The sequence below is a fragment of the Hakea prostrata genome, chromosome 3, assembly GCF_041222555.1.
Source record: "Hakea prostrata isolate BN-2017 chromosome 3, UWA_Hpros_2, whole genome shotgun sequence".
In the NCBI taxonomy this organism is placed as follows: domain Eukaryota; kingdom Viridiplantae; phylum Streptophyta; class Magnoliopsida; order Proteales; family Proteaceae; genus Hakea; species Hakea prostrata.
The window spans coordinates 30,182,845-30,204,903 of NC_142602.1; the positions used below are offsets into that span (position 1 = coordinate 30,182,845).

The 22,059-nt window shown below is 36.5% G+C and overlaps 1 protein-coding gene across 1 annotated transcript in view; it reads left to right on the forward strand.

The window, feature by feature from the left end:
- LOC149022047 (endoribonuclease Dicer homolog 2-like) overlaps positions 1–22,059 on the forward strand; it is a 57,207-nt gene that overhangs the window by 21,565 nt on the left and 13,583 nt on the right. Inside the window, exons 15-20 of the mRNA XM_089150239.1 lie at positions 12,079–12,353; positions 12,453–12,901; positions 13,612–13,715; positions 16,394–16,590; positions 17,775–17,984; positions 18,133–18,534. Coding sequence (XP_089006365.1) covers positions 12,079–12,353; positions 12,453–12,901; positions 13,612–13,715; positions 16,394–16,590; positions 17,775–17,984; positions 18,133–18,534 — 1,637 coding nt within the window. The remainder of the gene's footprint in view (positions 1–12,078; positions 12,354–12,452; positions 12,902–13,611; positions 13,716–16,393; positions 16,591–17,774; positions 17,985–18,132; positions 18,535–22,059) is intronic.

The window sequence follows — 22,059 nt, forward strand, 5'->3', positions numbered from 1 at the left end:
AGTGCTGGACTTCTTTAATATCCTTTTCTGACTCTGGTTCTATCTGTTTTGTTTAGGATTTCCCAATACTAAGATCTTTACGTTGATTTTTCTAGGTATCTTATGATTGTGTCAGGAATGAATCATACTTCGCATGGAACAATTTATCAAAACTTTTACCTAGGGAATGTGCCTTGTAGATTTTGGTTTGTGTGTGTATTTTTCCTCTTTTTCATTTTTTTGGGGTTGGGGGTTGGGGTGGGGGGGTGGCATTATTACCTGATTCATGCATACATCAGATGCTGCTAGCTAGTTGTCAGTCGATTTTGACTGGATGACGATTTGGTTTAAGTTATGGTGCAACTAACTGAAACCTTTTGGGATTTGCCATTGCTGTCTTGAGTTTGTTATTTGCCAACCTTTTGTCTGTGTTTTGTTTTGGGCATTTTGCAAAGTATTTTTTCTTTTCTTTTCTTTTCAGTAGCTTAATAACTTGTATCATATGCTTATGTCACCTACTTGTCCTTTGCCACAGTCGATGGGTTTGTCCACCCTATATCTGGAAGCTGAGAACAGAATACTATTCTGTTGTTGGGTATTAATAGCGTAGGCATGTTATTGTCAAAGTTTTTCCTCAAGATTCCCAAATTCTTAGTTTTTTACTCTTTGCTTTAGGAGCAACCTAGTTATTAAATATAGGTATTAGGCATTGGGGACATTGGGGAGAACAATGATATCTTGGATCGATTCATGATGCTCATAAGTCATGAGTACATTCAATGCTAATGATTTTAAACATGATAAATCATAAATAAGCAAACATAATTATTTGCAATTAATAAATCATAGTGATACGAGTCAAGAACACTGAAGTTCCTTCTGCAATTACCTCACTTGCTTTACTGCATAGAAAAATAAAACATGTTATTGATTTTATGATTACTACTACTACTACTAATGTGATTATTATTATTTTCCTAAATCTATATACAATTTGAGCTAATTTACAGATGAAATAAACTGAAAAAAGATCTGTATTTTTGCCATGTTTTATAAGGTTTAGACAATATTTAAAAATTTAAAGGACTGGGGACGCTTAAAACGCTTTCAAATCAATCAAGAGCGTCATATGTAATCTACTTCCTTGTATATTTAAAGTTATACTTCATTTGAGGAAAAATATTTCAGCTTGAATAAAAGATATATGGTGTAGAATCCTATGTTAATGTTTCAGAACAAGTTGTAGCTAGATCCTAAGATACACAACCAACCAGTAAAATATCTGGTATTAAAGATTTTTAGAAGGGAGATTTTCACAAGTTGATTGTAACAGCATATATTTGATTTTAGATTATCGCAAGTGGGCAATGGACTGATCATGTATTTGATTGTATAACCATTGGCCAATCACAACAGAGTTGACTGTTAACAACATGTATCGAAAAACAGCAAACCATAGAGAAAAATGGAAAAACTTTCCTGCAAAAGACATTGGAAGATTGTAATATTACTACACAGAACCTGGTAATTTTGGATTGTATTTGTAGAGGGACCCTGGTTTATCATCTTCAGCATCTGGGGTTTCAGTCGAAGTAGGGGAACAAAGGTTCTGTATAACCAAGATAAAAAATTAGACTACACTTGGTAAGTGCCTCTGTTACCGAAACAACTGTTTTTCACTTTTTATCATTTTTTTCCTTTCTTTTCCTGTCCTGAAAAATGTTCTCAGGCTCTAACATGGTCTTTTTGTAAACTCTGTTCCAAAAAATTTCTGGTGCAGAAAAACACAAGCTGTGGTGTTTGTTATACCTGTTCTGCAACAGCTTTTACATAAATAATCAATTATTACATATTGCCATTATGTTGACCAACTTACATAAATAAAATGATTGACACCATTCATGTATGACTTATAATGTTAATGGCCACTAATTTAACTAAATCTAAAAAATATCTTGGGCTTCCGTTTAGGACAAAAGGTTATAGAATTTAATGTACGGACATTTGATGCAAGGCTGAAGACATATGCTAGAAAAAAGAAGCCCAATGGCTCACAAGGGTATGACCCAAATCAGCCCGCGACTTTCATGGGTTAGGACTATTTTGGTGAATTAAAGTCAGTCTACATATTTTGATCTTCATGGGCTAGACCAAAGCCTAAGTCTAATTCTTGAAAAGTCAATAAAGGGGTTTTATTTTGAAAATAAATAACTCAATGGCAAAGGAGTTTTACTTTGTCAAGAGTAAGGTAGTGGTTGAGTCATTATTAGGGGGGTGTTAACGAGTGGTTGGATGATGCATTTAATATTTATATCTTATAGGATCTATATAAACGGACTAATGTAAGAGGGTGGAACTTAGTCCTTATTTGAAATCAAAGTTGCTTTGTTAGCCCTAGGGCTGCAATAAGGAGGGGCGGGCTGGGCCTGGCTTTTGCAAACCCAAGCCCAGCCCTATATATTCTAATCTAAGCCTATTCCCGCCCTAACCCTAATTCAGGGTCAATGATTATTGTTCCTGACCTTATGCCCTACAAGGCCAAGCCAAGCCCATTCTTGCCTTGATTGGCTGTGTCTCTGGCCTCGATTGGCTCTATCTCTGGCCCTGATTTGCCCTCTCTTTGGCCTTGATTGGCCTTGTCCCTAGCCCTGATTGGCCTTGCCCTAGCCTTGATTGGCCCTATCCCTGGCCGTAGCCCTAATTGGCCCTATACTTGGCCCTGTCCCTGGCTCTGATTGGCCTTGCCCTAGCCTTGATTGGCCCTATCCCTGGCCGTAGCCCTAATTGGCCTTGTCCTTGGCTTTGATTGGCCCTAGCCTTGTCCCTAGCCCTGGCCTTGGCCCTGATTGACTCTATACTTGTCCTTGTTGCTAATTCATCGAGATCAAGCTTAGGGACAAATTAGAGCTAGGATTAGGGCCAAAATCAAGGCTAGGGTTAGGCAAAAATCAGGGACGGGTCAAGACAGGCTTGGGGGGCCAAAGAGTAATCCCAGGCCCCACCCTTTGCCCTAGTTAGGGCCAAAATATTTTGGCCCCAACCCGCCCTCAGGGCCAAAATCTTGAGCCGAAGTCCTATTCGGACTTAGGGTGGGTCAAGTCCGTCAGGGCCAAACTTGCACCCCTAGTTTGCTCTTCTTCTCTATGGAGATTCCTTGTGTTTGATCAAGGTAGACTGGTGTTCGATCCAATTGATCCACTTTGTGGTGTGAAGCCCATATGTTTCTTTCTTCTTTTAATGCTTTTGTATTCCCTTATATTGTTCCCTCATTTTTTCATCTATTAACAAGTCTATTTTAGTGATCTACCCTTCACCTAGCTCCAATCTGGTTCATAAGTCAGCCCTACATCGTAGGGCAATTTGTCCTCAGTTTCAGTTTTGCTTGACATCTGAATTCTTTCTCATTCTTAAGTCAGTCAAATCTGAATTTCATTTATGTGAAAAGATCATGTTTGGCTACTATGTTGATCAATCAAATACAGTACTACGTTAACATCATTGCCAAATATAAGATGATCAAAATTGCAACATCTGTCCATTTAATGTCTATATTATTTTCATTTCTCGATGAAGTTATGTCAATAATATTGTCGTTGTGGCCTTATTCAAAGATCCTGGTCCCCATCGTGCATGAGTCCCCAAAGATGACAGACAACTCTGGCCAATAGGATAAACCGCTGTGTTAAGATTTGCACAAGGATTGGATTGCTGTGAGTCTGGAGTTTCCATTTTCCAGACTTTCTATTTTTCATTCTTTCTATTTCTTGTTGTTTCTATTTTGATCGGAACATTCTGTCTTTTTCCTGTAGTTTTTTCTCCCTTTTTTATAGGACAGCCTACTCCTACAAGATTGTAATTTGAATTGAAGTCTATAAATAAAGAGCTTGTGATTATGGGAAATTCATCCAGCATGGGGTGCTGTTCGAACCTACTGGTTCTTCTCCTCCTTCTCTTCTTCTCTTCTTCTTCAGTCTTCTTCTATTCTTCTTTTTCTTTCTAAATTTCCTTTCAATCCCTATGTTGATTATAGGTGCTGAAATTCTAACATGGCATCAGAGCTGGTTTAATCAACCTGGGGATTGCCTCCTCTCTCGCCATTGATGATTTCCCGATTTTTTTCTTTCTTTCTTCTTCTCTCATTTTTCCTGGTGTGCAGCCATCTATCATTGCTGTAGCCATGTAATTAAGATCCTTCTTTAGCAATTTATGACATGATCTATGTCTATCTAATATTGCTACTGAAGGTCCAAAGGACGAAGGTTGTTTCTACAATTATTTGTTCGGTTTTTGTGATTTGCTGAAGACACAAGATCAAGTGAAAATCTTCTTGCCATTATTTGTTCAGTTTGTGATCAGCTAAGATACAAGATTCAAGCTAATTTTTCTTCACTTTTTGAGAATTGATTGCGTCTCTAGGCTGTCTTCCTCTTTGTCCAATGGATTATGAATCCTATTCACAACTTGCATCGATAGTTACTCTTATTTTGGGGAAGTTTCTTTTCCTGCAAATCGCTAAGAGTGCTACTGTGAGGCATTTGTTTTTTTTAAGCTATTACTATTGGTCCGATCATTACTGTTATTGCTGTGATGTCTTGCATATGCTTGTGAGTACTACTGCTGGTTTTTCTCCATATCTCTTGTTAGTTATCAGGACTGACAGAAATCCTGTATCATGTTATATATAGAAAACTGTCACTGATTGGATTATATAATGCTGCCCTATTTCATTGAGTCTATAAATTCTGGAAAGAACTTGCTGTTTTTCTTCTTACTACTGTCAAAGGATTCTGTGATGATATACTGTGTATTACCTTTTTGTTAAATTTAAGGAAAGAACCTGCCAACATTCCTTTTTCTCTGGCTCTCTGGGTTGATGTATGGACATACTTAATAAGATACTTTTGGACTATGATTGTTACTATTTCTGTGCTGTTATTTATGATGTTCTTGTTGATTAATATCCTCTTTACCAGAATCAACCACAACCTCTTTTCTTCTGGTAAATAGGAACTCAGCATGATTTTTTTTTAATTAGTGCAGCCCCATTTTCCCCTGCTTCTCTGTCTACCAGAATCTACTTCAATTGTGTTATTCTTCTGGTGGATGAAGTATTATATTAACGATCATTAGTTCTACAGTAATTTTTCTGTTAATGGCTGCTATTTTTGGATCCTTGGGATATAGTGACATACTACTAGTTATTGGGTCTTCCTTTGATATTGGTTAGTGGTTCCCTTGCTACTATGTGGTTTACTAAATTTTGCTACTGCCTCGTTTGAGTTGTTGCTGATGGTTCAAAATTTTCAACTATAATGATTGGAAGTTCTTATATTTGGATTCATCAAGTAACATGGTAATTCAAGTACCTAAGTAGTTCCTCAGTACAAACTTTGAGATATTGGTAATCTGCCATCATTATTTGTCCACGTGTAATGCTATACGTGAAGGGGAGATTGGAGCCTTAGTCTATATCTAATTATCTCTTTTGAAGAGTATTATTTGTGATGACCTTTTATCCTCCTAAGATGGTATTCTGCGGTAACATTTATGTTCTTGGTTACCTTTTATCTACCTAGATGGTCTGTAGTAGCCTATACTACCTTTTACCTACTTACTTGATCTGCAATAATCCATATTGTCATTTGTCTACCTACTTGGTATGCTATAAGTCTATAACCCATACTGCCTTTTACCTACCTACTTAGTCCGTAGTAACCAATACTGTCTTTTACCTGACTATACTTTTACTTACTACTTGCCTTTTTACGAAGACCTTATATGCAACTTTTGGCTGCACATCTCATCTTCTTGTGTGGAGATTCCTCCCTACTACTGGCATTATTTGGATAGTGCCCTTGATGTAATTGTTATTGCTATACTTATGGATATGGTTCATCTCCACCATTGCCTTTTATTTTTGTTGTTGGATGGTTCGTTCGACATGAAGATTGTTTAGTTAAGTTGCCATTGATTATCTCCTAGGTGAAGTTCTTTGGTGTCTATCAGTGCCTAGTGTTGCAACATATGCTCAAGTGTAATAAAGCTTCTTGATATGTTTTCGTTATTCCAAGCTGGAGTCTTTGGTATGTATACTCCAGCTTGAGGGAGAGTGTTAAAAATTACTCAAGGATTGGATGGCTAGAGTCTAGAGTTTCCTTTTTCCAGATTTTCTATTTTATATATTTTCTATTTCTGGTTGTTTCTACTTTGGACGAAATATTCTGTCATATTATTCTATCCTTTTCTTGTTGTTTTTGTTTCGTTTTCTTTAAAGGATATAATTACTTGTCGTACAAGATTGTAATTTGAGAATTGAAGTCTATAAATAAAGAGCCTGCAATTCTGGAAAATTCATCCAGAATCGCAGAGCATTGTTCTAGCCTGCTGGTTCTTCTCCTTCTTCTCTTCTTCTTTCTAAATTTCCTTTCAGTCCCTATGCTGATTAGAGGTGTTAAAATTCTAAGGCACTGTACCCAAATTTTGACCGTGTTGGATTTTCATGAATATATTAACAACAACATGTGTAGAAAAGGTTTAACATTCTAACATAATAATCTATAACTCCTTATATTAAATGTTAATGTTGGTCCTTTTTGTGTACTAATGGTTGCTCTACCCAAACTGATTCATCATATACTGTAGCTGTTACTGTCCTTGTCATAGTTCCAAGCCCATTTTGTCTAGTAGCTTCTTTAATTTGAATGTTTTTCATAACTTGTAGATCTTGTTACGCAATTGATCTTCGAAACAAAAGACACTTTTTGGGGTTTATTCCTTATATCGGGTACCATCTTTGCTACTGATGGTATTATCCCCTTCTCGATTAGTTATTCTTACCTTTTGATTGAAACAAGATGAGTAATTATGTGCCCTCTCTACTAACATCCATGTTATTCAGAATACCATAATAAAGTTAGTGGTTGCTTTAACTACTTAGTTTGGGCTCAAGCTGTCTAAGCTTGTGTCCATACTAAAGTGTAAAATTAAATATCTTATTGAAGACCCTCCTATTCCTAATCTCGAGTATCCTATTAAAATTGATCTTCATGATGAGTGGATGCATGAGAATTCTACTATTAGTTCTGGTTGTCAAATAGTGTTGAACCATCATTTATTGTGGCTAATGTCATGTATCACACTCATGAGGGTGTGGGTAGATCTTTGCAAGAGGTACTCCCATGCAGAATAGTTTTTTGCAGCTATGAACTCTACGAGAAATTCTTTCACTTCTCTCAGTCAGACAAGTCTTTGAATGGCTACTATAGCACACACAAAGGATACCTTAAAGAACTTTAGATATGTCAACATTTTTACCACTAGTCTGGATCAATTACAACACTAGGCTGCGTTTCATGTTGCAAAATTTATGGTGAGTAACAACTAGATAAAAGCCTTGCACGTACTACAAAGAAATTTCCTTCTCTTAATGATGTCTTCTCTCACTTGCACTATTTGTTCACAACACCTATAAAGCTACTTCAAATGCTCCTATGGATAGCTTGGTGATGTGAACAAGGGTTGTTGAGAAACACGACTATGGTAGAATGGCTTGAATTGATCAGTGTGATCTTAAGTCCTTTATTTATAATAAAGTGGAAAGAAGACTATTACATAAATACCCTTACTTGGGTAACAAGAAAATAGAAAATTACACAATCAAAAACTCTAATAGAGTTGAACTCCTAGTAGGACTTAACTAACACTCCCCCTCAAATTGAGGCATAGATGTTAGTCATGCCCAACTTGCCTACAATAGGAAGAAAATCTCCTTCCTTCAAACCCTTAGTGAAAATACCTGCCCCTTGGTCTACAGACCTCGCAGAAGGCATACAAATGAGCCCTTGTTCAAGCTTTCCATTGACAAAAAACCTGTCAATTTCAATGTGCTTAGTTCAATCATGTTGTTACAGGATTATTGGTCGCAAGACTAATGGCAGCCTTGTTGTCACAATGTAGCATCATAGGATTTGGAACTTGGACTCCAATATTTTCTAGCAAGCCTCTCAACCATAGTAGCTCACAAACTCCATGAACCATAGCTTTATATTCAGCTTCGGTACTGAATAAAGCTACTACATTCTGTTTCTTACTTCTCCAAGTAACTCGATTACCTCCAACAAAGGTACAGTAACTTGAAATTGACTTTCTATCAGGAGATCCAACCTAGTCTACATCAGTATATGCTTCTACTTTTAGATTATTAGTGGGTGACAAAATTTATTCTTTTTCCAGGAGTTCCCTTCAAATACTGCAGTATTCTGGTAACAACCTTCATATGAGCTAAATATGGATCATGCATGAACTGGCTTACCATCCCCATAGCATAAGCGATGTCTGGCCTTGTGTGGGACAAGTAAATAAGCTTCCCTGCCAGCCTTTGGTATCTTCCTTTGTCCACTGGTTCTCCCTCTTTTTCCTTAAGTTTAGCTTTAGCTTCAATAGGGGTATCAACTGCTTTACGCCCCAACTTTCCCACTTCTGATGATAAATCTAGGACATACTTTTTTTGAGATAGGTATCTACCCTTTTATCGAGCCACCTCAATCCCTACAAAGTACTATAACTTCCCTAGATCTTTAATCTTAAACTCTCTGCGAAGAAAGTCCTCCAACCTTTGAATTTCCTTACCATCATTCCCTGTGATGACAATATCGTCCACATAAACAATGAGAAGTGTGATATTAGTACCTGACTTCTTGACAAACAATGTGTGATCAACATTGTTTTGCTTGTACCCAATAAAAGTCATTGCCTTTAGGAGGCATCTAAACCAGCATTTAAAAGATTGGTTTAACCCATAAATTGACTTCTTCAACCTACAAACTTTCCTTACATTATTATCATTGGAGAAACGATGTGGGATTTTCATATAGACTTTTTCCTCTAACTCCCCATGTAAGAAAGCATTCTTTACATCTAGTTGGTGCAAGTTTCAGTTTTTGTTCACAGCTATATACAATATAATTCTGAAAGTGTTGAGTTTTGCAACAGGGGAAAAAGTTTCCTAATAATCAATCCCATAGGTTTGGGTAAACCTCTTCACAACTGGTCTAGCCTTCAACCTATTGACTGATCCATACATATTTTGTTTAACCACAAACACCCATTTGCAGCCCACAAGTTTTTTTCTTGAAGGAAGTGTAATCAACTCTCAAGTATCACTTTTCTTCATTGTCTGTATTTCCTCTACCATGCTGCCTTCCATCTCTTATTAGCATAGGCTTCCTGCCAACTTTTAGGAACAAATATAGATGTTAGAGAGGATATAAAAGCATGGTAAGAGTCAGACAAAGAGTCATAAGAAAGATATTTAGCTATGGGATGCTAAGTACAAGATCTGACTCCGTTTTTAATCATAATTGGAAGATTAAAAAAGTGGTAAATCCAGTGGGTGGAACTTACAACAATAGATTCATCTGAGCCTTTGTGTTGGAAACTAATTGTTAAAGTATTGAGTGGTCTAACCTAACTGTTGCCTTAAAGGTAAGCTGGCTTTGATAATATCTCCTTCACTGACCTTCTTGATACCTGTAGCAGAAATTGTTAGAAAATAAGCTGAGTCATGTCATCTGACAGTCCTTAACACTGTAGATGCCACCCCATGTTGCAACTTGCAACCGGGAATATGCAAATCGACCTTCAAGATAAAACAGCCCTGGCTCCCTCAATAATTGTGCACTCAACTATTGGATGCCTTCGTATGCTATAGGGTTATGCTCTGTCAAATCTCAAGACAGAACCAAGAGAACACATAACATGCAATACTTGTATTTTGGTAACATAATAGAATCTGTCTTAAGAGAGAAATGATTAATTCCAAGAAAGCTTTGATTAGTCTCAAGAGAACCTTAACTTAACAAAAGAGGTAATTGATTAAACCAAAAGAGACTTGTTTCAAGGAGATTTCAACACTTGATCCATTGATAGTTGATCTATAGAAGGCAAAAGAGTTCCTCAATTTATAGAGCAGGAGAAGCCATTAAGTAAGTGGAATTAAGAGGATAACTAATTGAAATAAGAGCATCATAAAGATCATAAAAATAACTCCAAAAGCTGATTTGTAAATGAAAAGGTAAAGAAATTAAGGTTCTTCAAACATAAATAATTAAACCTATTTTGAATCATATTCATTTAAAACTAACAGTTATCCTGAGGATGAGCATAACCAACTTTTCCTCCCTTCCAGCCCCCTTGGGACAGCTATATAATTTCCGGTAAGTCATATTTTTTCTGTAGAATGAGTAGAGACGGGCCTACTGATAATCAGCACTAGAAAAATAATTCGAGGGAAACTTAAGTTTTGACCAGGTGAAAATGGGAAACTGGAAAATTTCAAGGAAACTTAGGATTTTTTCGTGCAAGTTTCGACTTGGAAGTCTCGACAGGGTTTAGGGAGTATTTTAGGGTGGGAATCTACATTTAAGCTAATTAGAGTATAAAGAACACATTTGCTGTATTTTGCTAAAAAAATCAATGTAGATATGTCATTCAATGTACATAACATCAATGTAAAGTTGTCCAAGAAGTACATTATAAACTTAACTACTTAAAGTACATAACATTCAATATATAATTTTTAACTTCAAAACATCAAATACAAAGTAACTGACGATAAAAGGAAAGTACAGCTAAGTGCCAAGAGGAGTGCCAAGAGTGGATCCATCCTGTGAGCTGAGTAGTACTATGCATGTAACATCCTCTCCTCCAACCAATGAACATAGACGTCCCATGACATTTTATGCCAATGTTTGTCAAGGTAATCGACAACTGTAACTTTATAAGTCTAGTCATCAACATGCCTAAGATAACTAGTTTGAGGGAATACACAATTTGGATAGGGAAGTCCTGATGGAGGGGGTATTTGTCGTGATATTTGGGGAAACATGAAAGAAACAAAAAAAAATTGAAAATTTGGGAAAGCTACAAAACTTTCAGGAATTTCCCATGTTTCCCACAAAATTTGGAATTTTTTTTTCTTATAAACCAGCTGGTCCAGTTAGGTTGAACTAGGTTTCAACAGGTTTCCAGGTTTTACAAGTTCAACAAAATTTTGACTATTTCAATCGAAACTTGGGATTTTTTTCGGTCCCCTACTTTTTCGTTTTGAGGTTCCCAAAATGGGAAATTTCAGTGGAAATTTCGCAAGTTTCGAAGGAATTTTGTTATATGAATCAGCATTGTCCACTGGAATAGAAGGCTTTGCTGTAGTAACAAGAGCTGCCTATGAGGTGTGATTGGAGGCACCAAGGCAAAATACATTAGTAAATACTAAAATGCAAAGGCAGGTACCTTGTTACCTGAGTGCTTGGCGAACTCCTTGAATTGCGTATCATTTTGACTACTATGATAGAGAAATGGAAAGCATTAAATGTATCTTCTTAAGGTAGCTTAATGGGCTGACTACACTAAGAGGAAGTTAATGACTTAGTGCTGATAACTTTTAGTATGACTTGGACACTTGGACTGACCACAATAAGTGATCAAATGAAGGAACTACCAAAAGGAACTCAGATTGATTTCAAGTTTTCTACAAGACAACAAGATGGGACGGGCCAGTGCCTACAAGTTTGTAAGCATCAATTAGCGGGTATTTGTGCTATGTTTTGACCTGATTTTGCGTGCAGACAGTACAATTTAACTGCTATTATGTCAGCACCATAATCTTGTTTGGAACCTAGTATTAAAGGTTGCTCATCACTCTACCAAAAAAGAAATGGTGGCTTCCATTTGTTTTCTCCAGTTACTTTCTTTTTTCATTGGTAATGATTTTTTCATTCATTGAAAAGAAGAGGTCAGTTTCATTGATGAATTTTTACACAAATAGGTTATCGTTTGGCCATAAAATGTTTTAATCTTCTTCTTTTTAGTGCTTTATTGACTTGGAGTTTAGACCGAACTACTGAAGAACTGTAAATCCATTGATCCAATGATTTTTTACCAATCTCCCTATTGAATTCTTGTTTTTGTTTTGCTTTCATTATTGCCAAGTTAAGTTTCTTGCTGGATGATTTACCCTTGTTTCTCGTTATTTCAGTTGGATACGTATTAAATCCATTCCTTATTGATTGGAAATTTATTTGTTCATCGTCTGTGATGCAGGGAATATATCATATGAAGATGAACATGATAATTATTTTCCAGGAGAACTTGTTGGTCATCCATCATTTAATTTTCAAGAGGGATTGTACTTTTGCTATTTAATTGAATTAAAGCGGAATTTCGAGTATGATGTTCCATTCAATGATATTATTCTCCTTATGCGGTGTGACCTGGAGCTTGGATCTATGAATTATGACTTCAATTTAGAAATTGATAGGGGTTTTGTCACAGTGAACATCTTGTACCATGGAACTATGCATCTTAATTCCGAACAGGTATTAAGTTTGATCATCATTTGTTTAAGCTTATGCTAATATAATCTCAGAACTTCATATATTTTTTTCTCCCTTCTCTTGGTAAATTGGCTGTTATAGGTTCTTACAGCTAGGAGATTCCAGATAACTGTTCTGAAGCTGCTTCTTCAAAAGGATTTGTACAAAGCAAAGGATGCTGTAGACAGTTCTCATCTGGAGTCAAGTCATCAGATGATTGACTATTTACTACTTCCTTGCAGAAGTTGCCATCTGGAATCTAAAATTATAGATTGGGAGTGTGTCAGGTCTGCTTGTTTTCAACGTACAGTACAGCCAACTGAAGTTGTTCAGGTCCATCATAAGCATCCTTGTACCTCAAAGGGTTCTACTTGTAGTTTGCAGACAAAAAATGGTGTGATATGTAGCTGCATTCTTGAGAACTCCTTAGTGTTGACTCCTCATAATGGTAGCATATATTGTGTCACTGGGATCCTATATGATATGGATGCGAATTCACTGATGAAAGGGGGTCGATATGCTTTTACATACAAGAAACATTACCAGCTCCGGTGTGTAGTCTCTCTGCTTGTTCATATAGTTTTACATTGCATGTTGATTTATGTGTTCTTTGGATTATTTTGTAGTTTTACTCTATAAAATAAGTTCTATGTGCTATATCCCAAGTAAGTTTGGTCAGCTACATGAATACTTTTTCATGGTCACTATCTTTAATCTGGAAGCCATCTGCATTTTTTCTAAATACTTTTTCATAGGTAGGTATGTTTCCTGTTGTTCTTCTATGTTCGATTCTATGTGCTGTATCATCTATTCATCTCTCATCACAAATGCATCCAATAGTACATGGCTGAGAAACTTCAAATGATTTTGCTTCAACTTATCGCTAACCGGGGCTTTCCTTCATTCCCTTGAATATGCTGATTTATTATTTTATTACTTTGTTGCTTTTGCTACTCACCCTCTTCTCAGCATCACATTTTTATTTTCACCTTGCATTATTCAGGTGCTTCTTTCTGATATACAACTTTCTTTCTGATAGCTAACTGAAGGGGTAAAAAAAAAATCTTTCACAGTTTTTAGGGTGCCTGTCCTTTTAGTTCATTATTTTTGGCACTTCTTCCTTTGAACCATTGCTTCCACCCATCTTTTAGAATTCTCTAGTCATACTAAAGTTTATGATTTTATTAAAAATGAAAAGAAAAGGGAAAAAAATAGAAATGAAAGGGTTAGAGGGTCTGATTCTCTTTGTTTCGTACGACAGGCATGGGATTGAATTACAATATGATGGAGAACCTCTGCTTGTTGGGAGACATATTTTTACAGTGAAAAATGGACTTCAAAGGCATAACCATCAGAAAGACAAAGGTTACAATTGTCCACTGTTTCAATTTCAATTTCATTTTCAAATTTCTGTGTCCCTGAATGTGAAAGTTACTCTATTGTCAAGATGAGCAGAGAAATGAAGGTATAAGCAATGCTGTAAAAAATCTCTTAGATTCTGTTATTTTATTTATTTTTTATTTATCATCACTAGGCATTTGAAAAAACAGAAAGAACTGCTGATACTTTTGCATATAATAAGCTGTTTTTTAAGCAAAATAGGTGTGGGGGACCAAAAAGAACTTCTGCTGTTTTTCCATAACATTATGAGGTGTAATGAGCAAAGTTCGAAAACTTCGTTTCAGAAAAATTTAAGATTTTTTTGTATATTCAAATTCACCTAAGAAAACGTTATGTAAACTATGGGCTGGGATTGTTTTGGTCGGACTATCCAATCTGTACCATTTCGGCAAATGATAAAATGAAATGTATAAGTATGTTTTGTTTCACAAAATCAAATTCACTGGTACTCTTTGACATGGAGAACTGGAATACCATGCAGGGATTGCCACATCCCTTGAAGGACATCAGTTGTTGCTTGTTTAGGACATGCAGGACTTGGTGTCTATGTATTGTTTACTGTACTCTTGTGTTTCTCCTTTTGACTATTTTCTTGAAGATTTAATCAACATTATGTTTCTTCAACGATTGTTGCTGAGTTACTTGTTTCACTAGCCAATTAGGTTGTATGGTTGTTAAAAACCATGTGGAATCGGCAGTATACAAGAGTTACCGCATAGGGTTTTACATCACCGCCAACCAAGGGTGAAAATATGAAGGAACAACTTGTTTGACTTAGTTTTCAATTTTAAGATTCACTCCAATACAATGTTTTACTGAAGGTTGTTCAGCCTACTGAGGAGGTTTTTTCAATAGAGATAAGCTTGTAAAAGACCATTGTTCCAGTGAGATTTCCCCCTAGATGGTAAGGGTGTCAGTTCTCCACCTTTCCCCTTTTCCTTGAGGTTCTCTCCTGTAGTGTGGCTAGTGCCCATGCCAAAGCTCCCATCCCCATGTTCAAAGCCTTAAACATCACCGAGATCGCCTAGCTCTTACAATCTCTCTCTCGCCTCTGTATGATCATCTAAAAATCCCACCTAATTTTTGTCTGATGCCTTTGAAACTCTTAAACCCATCCTTCTCCAGCTCATAAGTTTCACCATAGGCTCCCCCTTCCCCCTGGGTTATCTATTTGGGCTTCCCCTCATTCACAGTTTTCATAATAGGCACCACAAAACTCCCTTGACCTGATCCACAATGCTGTAGCTCTGGAGAGGAAAGCTCCTACCCTTTGCTGGCCAGACTGTTCTGGTCAAATTTGTCCCACAAGCTTCTTATATCTAGTTGTGATTGGTGCAGGATCTATCTTCTTAAGACTGATTCGTTTTTGGATGGCTCGTAATGCCCAGCAACCTACTTGGTTTGGAGGAAACAGCTCCTCTTCTCTTCTGCCCAATCTTCTACCTCATTCATTTTTCTATGGATACTTTTATCTCTTCTTGGCCTGATCCTAGGGGCCCAATGGTGTCCTTTACCTTGTTTCCTATATTGTTTGTAAGTCAATGATGTCAAAAGCTACCCTCTGTTTGTCCTTCATCACCCAACGGACATGGTCCTCCCTTCCCCATTCACCTTGACTTCACCCCTTCTGACAAAACTATCTGGCTTTGGTTACTGTTCTGGCACCTTTGGTACCACTTCCAATTGAGACATTTCCTACACCCAGCAACTCCATCCCTATTCTTTCTACTTTAAAGGCAGTATGGAGAACCAACCTTTGCTTTCCCACCTAGGTTTTCTTTATTCACTACCACATTCTAGTCTCGCCTCACTAGACTCTAACCACATTTTCTTTTCTTGTCCTCTTGCTTGCTTAGTTCTGGCAAAATAGATTAGCTGCCTTTGGCTCCATTCTGGATGTATAAGATGCTTTGCCTGGATGGTTTTGGACTATAAGATATTTTGGTTATTCTATTTGTAGCCCTACAGTAAGTTGGACCAGGTGGAGTCATTCTATCACCTTAAAAATGAAGTGGAATCTTAGGAGTTGGACTTCCAATTCTAGTACAAACTTCATTTGGAAAGCCATCTTTTTTTATGCTAGCTTCTATATTCAGATGCTACCCCACCTCCCACTCAGAACACCTCAACAAACATGCATATTCTTGTTACTTGGGGACCTTTCTTCTCTCTCCTGTTTACATTGTCCCACTTTATTCTCCTTTTCCTAATGGATTTTTTATTCATGAGCATGGTTACCGGCATCATGGATCTTTGCACTTCGTCAACCAAATTAGATCTTGATGGTTTCTTCTTGCACTAGACTATCTGCAGGTGTATACTTGTGTTTCGTCTATCATTGACCTCATGAAAGTGGATGTATCAATTTTCCTTCCAACAAATATGTCCCTTCTCTTTTTATATTAATATTTTTGTAGTATAGAAAACAATGTCAGCGGGATGGGGAAGCTCACCTTTTCCAATGAGAGTTAATTCTCTCATGCTCTTAGTCATGTAGGTCCTGCTGCATCTCTGATAGAAGAGCATGAGGGAGCCCATTCAATTGTCAGATTTGAATCTTCCATGTTTTATATAGCATGCTTGGTATCTTATTCACAGATCATGATCTATATTCTTCTGTTCTACTTTTTTCCTTTTTACAGGGCAGAGTAACAATTACGTTGAATTGCCTCCTGAACTCTGTTTGGTCATTATGTCTCCCATTGAAGTTGGTGTTATCTATTCTTTCTCATTCATTCCATCCATCATGCATCGGGTTGAATCTCTTTTTATTGCCATCAACCTAAAGAAGTTGCAGTCGGATCACTTCACACACAATGTTTCGATCCCACCCAAAAAGGTATTCTCAATTATTTTCCTTTTATGTAATATGTGTTTTTAATATAGAAGGTTTTGCGTTGTGTGACCATAGTTTGTTGAAATGAAGCTGTAACCTTCCGAAGTTGCCCCTTGGTATAATAGGGTAATATTCTTTATCTCATAGGGGTTTGAAAATGGAAGTAGAGATATATAGTGTTAGCTTTGATAATTATCCTTTGTCTTTTATGCATATCTGCAAGGAGTCTCCTAGTCCTTTCAGGCACCTTAGTTGCCTACATACCTTGTTGTGTGGCCTTTGTTTTAAGCAGTGCCGTCCACTTGCTGTGCAGTGGTGCAGGTTCAGCAAAGCCTGACAACCTTTGCCTAATTTTTTTTAATATTTTGGTCTCAATGATCTATTTTACAGGTAGCGCATCTGTTTTTCACCATTACTGGTTGCTTTAGCTATTAATTAAACTCTCAAGTACTATTGGTTGTGTTAATTCTTTAAAACAGATGATAATGGATGAATTATATCAAGAAAAAAAAAAAAAAAAAAAAAAAAAAAAAAAACCCAGAGTCACCATACACATTCACATAGTTCTTATAATCTCAACCCTATAATGTTTTGCCTTCAAGGAAGGAAGAGAGAGCAGACACACACACATACACACACTGATTCAGAAAGACTTGGGATATCTTGTTCCATCCATTATCCAACATTGGCAGTTTCCGCATGTTGGCCAGGTATATTAGGCATTGTGATTGATGGTTAGCATATGGAACTGTGTTCTGCAATCCTCCTATCTGTAGTTAATTCTTCTAGACTGTTTAGTTAAGTCCTCAGGAAATGCTTAAGATAATGGTTGAGATACCTTTTAAAAATGCGTTAATGAAATTAGATTTTCTTTTAATTATATGTGATTGACATAACATCGAGATGTGGGTAAGAAAAGGAACCTTTCTGCAGTTTCTGGCTTTTGTATTTTATATTAAGAATAACAATCTGGTTGAGCTAAGAAGCCTCTCATGTGGGAACCTTTAAATTTTTACAGAATAAACAATATCAGGCTTTGCGACCTAAAAGAAACTGTAAAGGCCATTCATTCAGCATATTTTTGAATACCATTTTATTGGCAATCATGCATTGATAATTTTGTATTAATTCTATCCCAATTTTTGTTTGATGTTTTGGATTGTTTAACCTTTTTCTATGTGTAATAGGTTTTGGAAGCAATGACCACAAAAAAGTGCCTAGAAGAGTTTTCTTTGGAATCCCTAGAGACGCTTGGAGATTCATTCCTCAAGTACGTGACATGTCAGCAACTATTCCGGGCTAATGAACACCATCATGAGGGCCTTCTTAGTGCTCAGAAAGAGAAAATGATCGCTAACTCCTTTCTTTGCAAATTAGGATGTGACCATAAGCTTCCAGTAATATGTTAGCTTATTATTTCATTTTCTTATTTGGACTGTCAGTATTTCAAATTTATACTTAACATCATAGTTTTTCTTAAATTGTCTCTGATTTTCTATTTTGATGGCCCCCAAATTCATCTGAATATCCTTTTACTAACGGCAGGGTTTCATCCGTACCGAGTGTTTTGATCCGAAACTGTGGCATATTCCTGGTGATCATTCTGAGTTGGATGAAGTGTTGCTTCCTGATACTAGAAAGATTTATAGTAAGGGAAGAAGGAAAATCAAGAGTAAAGTAGTCGCGGATGTGGTTGAAGCATTGATTGGTGCATACCTTAGCACTGGTGGAGAATCGGCGGCTTTACTGTTTATGGATTGGCTTGGAATGAAGGTTGACTTAATTAATGTGCCACATGAGAGGCCCTTCCTGGCACATGCAGAGAGATATGTTAATATTCACCACATTGAATCATTGTTGAAGTACTCATTTCGTGAGCCTTCATTGTTGGTTGAAGCATTTACTCATGGTTCATTCATGGTTTCAGATATACCAAAATGCTACCAGGTTTGTCCATCTTCTCACATTTAATCAAAATTAAGTTCTTCTCTATTCATATATGTTGTGCTTGTGTCTATTATAAAATTCATAATGCAACCACTATTGGGAAGTATAATTAAGCATAATGAATGATCCATTTTTTGTAAAACGTGTAATTGGCATACTTAACAAAGATATTTTCTCCTTTTATAAGCTGGATGCTCCCCATTTCCATAGTTGTCATGTTTTCAGGAATTTCTTGTTGAACAAGGAATCAGTTGTTGTGTTACAAACAGTTTGGTGTTAGTTGGTTCCTAATAGTAGGATTTAGCTTGCTGCTCCATAACTCCATTGATCACTTGATCGGAACTTTTAGTTGAAGTCCTGAAGACTCATTCCAAATCCCTAGATGGTTTGAAATCCTTTACTGCTCCTGGTTCTAGAGCTTGAGGCAGAGCCGTAGAGCAGGACCATTTGTCAACTTTGAAACAAGTTTCATAGTTTCGTTTCATCTTGGGGTTCTGGCCTCGGGATGAAAATATATTGAGATTTTGGCAGAAAACTTACTGAAAGCCTGAAAGCTGTTTCAGATTTCTGCTAGGTCTTGGTGGTTGTTTTTGGTGCGTTTTATGCATGCTTTTTCTCTGGTATTGCCTATTTTAAAGCCTATAAACACATATTCATGGTTAATTGGAATAAAAAATAACACAAATTAGTCTTTTGGATTCACACGTGCTTGGTTGTTGGGAAACAGTTGTATTTTCACAAATCAAAACATGCTTTAGGTATAAATTGACATATAAGATAAGCAATTTCCATTAATAATCAAGTAACATTAAAGCTACATTAAAATGTGCATAACACATAAGACAACTAGAACATACCTAGAAGTAGTCAAATATCAATCACAGAACCTCAACTCATAGGAAATACAGGAACAAAGAAGTTCCTCTAGACCTAGATTAACAGAAGATGCTATGTCGGCCTTGCTCAATCCTTCGTTAAGTCCGATATGAGCTGCGCTTTGATTGTGACACATATGCATCCTAGGATATAAACTCTGAGAAGAATCGAACATAATAAGACATGACCTCCATATAGGACCCATATCCCATTCTAGAATATGGGTCACCAAACTATGATGTACTTCCCATTAATCTACACCATCATGTGGATCATATGCTACCACTAGGTATGGTTATGGTGGCTTGTGTGTCGGGTACGAGAACTTCTTATTGCTGAAGAAAGATTTAGGTCACCATACTCTTAGTGTGAATGGAAGCCATAGCTAACACTAGAATACAATAGGTTTGGCATATGCTTCCCCATCCTAACCATCTGATCATATGGGTTGAAATCATAGAAGAAATTTTGGTCGAAACAGGGATTTCGACCTAGGAAAAGGCTGATCCAAGTTTTGACTGAAATTTCGGTCAAAATTTGTTATTTTTTTGCTGAAGTTTCAAACTTCAGTTTCGGGCCTCATATGGACTCAAAATGATCTAGATTTTTGCGTACTACCTATTTCAAGCATAATAAATACCATGGAACTACTAGTTTACCAAAAAAATCATTGAAAATGTAACATTCAAGTATATAGTATATATGAGAAGTAGCGAGAATATTATCAATTACAAGTCTACTCTATTACATGTCTCCCTCTTCCCTTTGCAACCCATACAAATGACAATACAAGTTCCATGATGTTTGCCCCATATAGTTGTCGACGTAGTCGGCAACTACAGCTCTGTATGTGGCCTCATCCACATGCCTAAGATGTCCTAATGGTGGGATGTTATGAATCTCCAAATAAGGAATTGGCTCAACTTCATATGAAAAGGATGGTGGTGGTTGTGGTATAGAGTGGAAGATCTGCTCAACAAATGAAAAAACACTCCGGTCATCAGTAGGGGCCGGAACATCATAAGCTCCATACGGACTAATTATCTTAAAAGCTCCACAACATGCTCCAAAAATTGCATACATGCTTCCGCTATTACTCTCCTATTTTTAAATTTAAAACATAAATTAATTATTTTTTTAATATTTAAATATACATTAAATATGGTAAAAATAGATAATTAATTTGAAGCTCATACATCGCTATACAAGTATACATAAACATTTTTAGCTATATATATAATTTACAAAATAATTTTTAATGACAAAAAAAATAAAAAAATACTAGGAAGAACCAAAAATTATTTTTGACCCCAAAAATTCATAGATCAACACGCTAGACTAGACATACTTTAATTTGAAAGCAATCTAAGTTTGAGACTTTGAGCCATAAACAAAACAAAAAAAAAAAAAGGAGAAGTTTGTTGACTTGTAAAGGAGTTGCTAAAATGAGGAGAAAAGAGGGTAGAATGCAAGAGAAATGGAAGAAAAGGGTTTGGTGTCAAAATTTGGAGAGGCGATGCAGTCGAAATGGCAGATACAATAGGTTTTGATTTTTATATCATGAAACGTATCATTTCAGCCCATATGAAATTTTGTATCGTTTCGACTGAAATTTTGTATCGTTTTGGTTTGAAACATATAACTTCTCTGAAATAATTGGTTTTTCATTTCATTTTTCAAAAATGCAGGTATTTCGATCAAAATTTTGACAATTTCGACCGAAATTTCTTCCTTCTGTGGTTGAAATATGACAGACTCTGCTTTGAGGCCCTCCTAGATGAACTAGCATCATTGATAAAAGATGGGGACACATCAATACCCACTCTCTTAGGTGTACCTATCACCAATACTCAATCCACATGTAGAGCTAAGTTATTAATGTGCATCATATATGTCATCTACTAGGCTCTAATTGGCCATGAGGCCCTTCTCAGCAACCCCCCTAGTCCCAGTGGATGAGGAGGGGCTGGTCCGTGAAATGATGATGTATTCCACCATGGGGTTCATTCTATTTGGCATGTTTGTATTGTGGTTCTGTAGTGAAGTTGACGGGGCTCGATGTCTCTGGCACTAGAACCACTTAATGCACTCAAAGTCCATTATTCACCACCACCACCATCCCCTTCACCACTGCTAGTATCAGGTTATAAAATCTATTGCAGCATCCTCTTTAACATCAAAACCACCACAAATGTAACCTTGACATTGATTAGGAGCTTGGGTCTCATCCAGTTCCTGTGCAGCTTGAGCTTCAATCTATACCCCCATCGTCTCCATCACCATTAGCACCACTTGAGTAGGTGGATCAACAATTCTCATTGACGAAATAAGAATTGAAATGTTTGATTCTTCAGTATTTAATTCAGAACTTTACAATCAATATATACACAACTACTATCTATGAAATAGGAAAGAATATCCTACCTAGAAGATTAGAATAAATAAGAAATCTACCTAGAATAGAAGATTACAATAAATGAGAAATCTACCTAGAATAGAAGATTACAATAAATGAGAAATCTACCTAGAATAGAAGATTACAATCAATGAGAAATCTACCTAGAATAGAAGATTACAATCAATGAGTAATCTACCTAGAATAGAAGATTGCAATAATAAGAAAAATACTTGTAATAGAATATTACAATC